We start from the raw sequence: 1,178 nt of genomic DNA on the forward strand, positions 1-1,178 counted from the left end.
ATTTTTAAAAAAGGATGTACAACTCATTAGTGCCACAGTCAGAATTCAGATGTGGGTCTGCCTGGCTTCAGAGTCCATCCCACTATGGCATGATACGTCTCATTAGCTTCTTATAAAAGGAGCCTTATGCCTGCTTGTTCTCCTTCATTGTACTTTGAGCAGTGGTGGACATGACCAAGTGATATTGTTTAAGTGATTATCAATGGTCACCTTTGCAGATGACACCTGGAGAGCTAGCCCTTGCCAGCGGCAATCACACTCCGGTTACCCAGTTTATCTTGCTGGGATTCTCCAACTATCCAGACCTACAGGAGGTTCTCTTTGGAGCTTTCCTGTTCATCTATTTGATGACAGTAGTGGGCAACCTGGGAATGATGGCACTCATCTTCACAGACTCCCGTCTCCATAGCCCCATGTATTTCTTCCTCAGTGTGCTCTCTTTTCTTGATATTTGTTACTCCTCGGTGGTCACACCCAAGCTCTTGGTCAACTTTCTGTCCTCTGACAAGTCCATCTCTTTTGAGGGCTGTGTGGTACAACTCACCTTCTTTGTGGTGCATGTGACAGCTGAGAGCTTCCTGCTGGCCTCCATGGCCTACGACCGCTTCATGGCCATCTGCCGACCCCTCCATTATGGTTCTGTCATGACCACGGGGACCTGTCTCCAGCTAGTAGCTGCTTCTTATGCATTTGGTGGAGTCAACTCTGCAATCCAGACTGGGAACGTCTTTGCCCTGCCCTTCTGTGGGCCCAACCAGGTAACACATTACTTCTGTGACATTCCAGCCCTTCTCCATCTAGCTTGTGCTGACACAACTACAGCAAGAGTGGTCCAATATATCTTCTCTGCTCTGGTTACCCTTCTGCCTGCTGCAATCATCCTCACCTCCTACAGCTTGGTCTTGGCAGCCATTGGGCGGATGCGCTCAGCAACAGGGCGGGAGAAGGCCCTCTCCACATGTGCTTCCCACTTCCTGGCCATTGCCATCTTCTATGGCACTGTGGTTTTTACCTACGTCCAGCCCCATGGATCCACTAATGAGACCAATGGCCAAGTAGTGTCCATCTTCTACACCATCATAATTCCCATGCTCAACCCCTTCATCTACAGTCTCCGCAACAAGGAGGTGAAGGATGCCCTGAAGAAGAAGCTCCAGATCAACATCTTCCCCTGCTGA

General features: G+C 49.6%; 1 protein-coding gene across 1 annotated transcript; it reads left to right on the forward strand.

The window, feature by feature from the left end:
- The first annotated feature begins 218 nt into the window (after positions 1-218).
- LOC143645586 (olfactory receptor 5B21-like) lies at positions 219-1,178 on the forward strand. The gene has a single exon (XM_077114869.1). The coding sequence runs from the start codon at positions 219-221 to the stop codon at positions 1,176-1,178; it is 960 nt and encodes a 319-aa protein (XP_076970984.1).

The sequence above is a fragment of the Tamandua tetradactyla genome, chromosome 9 (genome assembly GCF_023851605.1).
Source record: "Tamandua tetradactyla isolate mTamTet1 chromosome 9, mTamTet1.pri, whole genome shotgun sequence".
NCBI lineage: Eukaryota > Metazoa > Chordata > Mammalia > Pilosa > Myrmecophagidae > Tamandua > Tamandua tetradactyla.